A 3,341-nucleotide genomic window follows, 5' to 3' on the forward strand; every position below is an offset into this window, starting at 1 on the left:
TCCTTACATGTTTCGGAGCATTTTTGACATCCAGTGGAGCTTCCATAAAAACGTTGTCTATCTGCATACTATTGAGAAAAGCAGTATCGACATTGAGTTGTTCTATTTGGCAGTCTTATTTGGTACACATGACAAGGATCATCTAATTTGGATACATTTTGGCGACCGAATATTATTTGTCGAGGAAATCGATGTCATACTTCTGCTTGAAACTCTTCACGAAATGCTGAGCCTTGTACCGCGCAACAGTGTCATTTTGATCAGGTTTCTTGGCAAAGGCCCATCGTGATCCAATTGTGCGATTGCGCGTCTGTGTTGGCTTCCAGGAAGCGAAGCTCAGCTTTAATAGATTCACGCCACTTTGCTACATCATCGCTTGTCTTTGCTTGAGCATATGCGATCAGCCAGTCTGTGTCATCATCACTTCCCACCTTGTACGCTAACACAGAATAGGTAATGCGTTCATTCTTGTTAATCTTCGCAAGTTTCGGTATCGATGGGCCATTACTTCCTTCTGGCATATCTTCATCATTTAGGCTGGTCTGTAGCATAAGTATCGGCTCAAGTCTTTATTTTGTTAGCTCCACTTCAGGCTAAAACACCCAACAACTTTCATGACGAGAATGATGAGATAATTGATAGTCTGCTAGACTCGACTCGTTTTCATTCGAGCGTATGGACGGCATAAGCTTCTGTATGCTGACTTGGCGTACACTTAACATCGTTCATTTCGATTTTCTGTAACTGTTTATCCGACAATTTCTTCGAGTTCATGCCGAAGTTAATGTCGATCTTCTTGGTTTTAAACATAACCATCATCGCAATCCTTTATAAGGTTGATAGTCACTTCTGACTGTAGCGCATGCGTGTCGTAAATACCGCCCAATTCACGCTCATCTAACCTCACACAGCGGGTCTTTACAACTTTGCATTCTCTAAGTCAAACACACTGTAACCATTGATATTCTCCTCATTACCAAGAAGCATGCATTTAAAACTTTTGGCTTAAAGCTTTGTCCTCTTTGAATCGTCAACACGAGCGAAATCGTATTCGTACGTCATCCATCTGAGTTTTTATCTTGAAATCAAGCTGTATGACGTGATGTCGAGATTTGTTGAGCGATTAAAAAAATAACCTGCTGTGTTCATTGCTTCCGCACACCATTCAGTTGTTGTTATACAGCATACTGCAAGATTCTTCATGATACTCTTTTTCATATGCTCCGGCAATCCATTTTGCTATGAGCTATATAAAACAGTACGTTGGTGGACGATGCCGCTTCAACGGCATACGTCTACCATCAGCTTTTTACAGTTTCGGCCCCGTTGTCCGGTCTTAGTGTTTTGAGACAAACATTACTAAACAGTCTCAAATACGTTGAACCTGCCAGTTACATCGTCCTTGCTCTTGTAAGATATTGAAATTACTTAAAAAATCATCCACAAAAGTCAGAATATATATTGCACCTTCCTCCAACGGCGTCTGCATTCCAATAACTATATCTGTGTGCGCGCACTCTAGAACACGTGTCGTCTATGTATTCAAAGGTGAAGAAAATGCCTTGACTATCTGCTATCCATTTAAACATTCGGTACACTGCTTCTTGCTTAATCATCAAGATGCCATTGGTAGAGCGTGTGTATCGGATGAAGAATCCTTATTTGGGTGTCATGCCAACGCTCATAAGATCTGGATTACTACGCTTTACCACTTCTTGAACTCGTTGCAATCGCCGTTGATCCGTTCCAAATGACGCACAAACAACATTTGACACTCATACCGCGTTTTGCAAGGACAACAATCTCCTGTTAGGTTCCAGGATATATAAAAGATCAATTACGCGAAAACCTTTTTCATCCAGACTAGTCAATCTCGCTGTGCCAAACAAATTTGACGAGTAATTTTTGCCGAATGCAAACTTTACTGCTATGCTTGTCTAAAACTTATCGTATTCGAACAAGTCCTTCCTGGGCTGGGTCATGTGGTATGTGAAGCAAAATCAAAGTGCACGATTTCAACCTATCAGGAATTCTTATGGCCTCATATAGCCCATAAAGTTGGTATCAACAATCGACAAACCCGGTCGGATAGCTTAACCTATCCAAGTTTTAATCACTTCTTTATGGGCAGGGTTGCAAACACCAGGACCACACAAGGAACATTTTAGCGTAGTTTCTTTTGAATAGACTGCCCTGTGCCATTTGGAATTCGTCTGTTTACCGAAACGAATTTGACGGAGGACCTTCAGTGCAGGGTTGGCCCTTTGCACCCCTCAGCCGTGAGAGAGTAAGGCACAAAATGTTCTGTACTGCATATGATCGAACATGTATGGCTGAGATTTACCACCCCTGGCGAATTCAGAAAATTTTCAAATTCGATACCCATTCTACCCTCATCGCTGAGAAGTTATACTTTACGTCTAGACATCCACCCATCGCTTCATCCGAAGCGGTAGAGAAGATGCGGAAGGCCTCGGTGCTAATCGCACTTGTTTGAAGGCCGTCCAGGAGGACGAGAGCTCTCGTCGCCTTCGGGGATGTGTCTGACACCATTGCTGCAATAAGTGTTTTTGTTTACCTCTGGACTTAGGTTGATCTCAGCTTTTTTCCAAAGTGGGTGTCCGGAGCGTCTGCAACTTATGCCGCTTCTATTCTCTCATGTAAAAAGCCTTATCAAAAGATGCAGCACGTTGGTCTCCATTCTTGTGCGCGGTCTAATAGCGTGTATAACGCAAGCACGACGTGCAGTTGCTCCGTTTGGAGCACGGCCAAATTTGTGCTCGGCATCCATCATCCAGATTAAGACTTTATCTCCGTCCCTGTTCGCAAAGGCTGAACGCTCACCATCTGCGACCTCAAGGACGGTACATTTTTGCTCCTTTCGACGCCTGGTTGGGGTGCTTCGAAGGTAGTCCACAAGCACATTTGCATTGCCGACGTACACGTCCAGGCAAGCATTTTTCTGCATGTGGCCCTCGGACTGCCCGCTCACTCATCCTTGAAAATAAAAATAGACATGAGGTCTTCAAGCGTGAAGAATTGTCCCGGTGACAAATCATGAACTTCCCTTATTCCATTCTCACAAATATTTTTGTTCTACTTTTACTAAACGCAACGGGGTTACCGAGTACCATGCCCAGGAGAGGCTTCGACTCAAAAGACCGCGGTAACAAACGCACAGAAGTTTGATTCGTACACTCAACCCAGCAGCAAAATCGTAACACTCGTTATGCAACGGAGTGACACGTACCCTGGTAACAGGGGTGTGTGTCACGCGAGATGAGCATGGTGTGACTGCACCCAAACAAGAATACGGTATGTGGCTAGGTAGCCAGTAGTTA

At 43.7% G+C, this 3,341-nt stretch overlaps 1 protein-coding gene across 1 annotated transcript; it reads right to left on the reverse strand.

Moving 5' to 3' along the window:
- Positions 1-2,164: 2,164 nt before the first annotated feature.
- On the reverse strand, positions 2,165-2,386 carry PHALS_12006 (uncharacterized protein; the record flags this gene model as incomplete). The annotated part of the gene is made up of 2 exons (XM_024727463.1): positions 2,165-2,213; positions 2,271-2,386. 2 exons carry the CDS (start codon positions 2,384-2,386, stop codon positions 2,165-2,167), a joined length of 165 nt encoding a protein of 54 aa, XP_024578038.1.
- Between the last annotated feature and the right edge of the window lie 955 nt (positions 2,387-3,341).

The sequence above is a fragment of the Plasmopara halstedii genome (assembly GCF_900000015.1).
Source record: "Plasmopara halstedii genome assembly, contig: Scaffold_588, whole genome shotgun sequence".
Classification (NCBI taxonomy): domain Eukaryota; phylum Oomycota; class Peronosporomycetes; order Peronosporales; family Peronosporaceae; genus Plasmopara; species Plasmopara halstedii.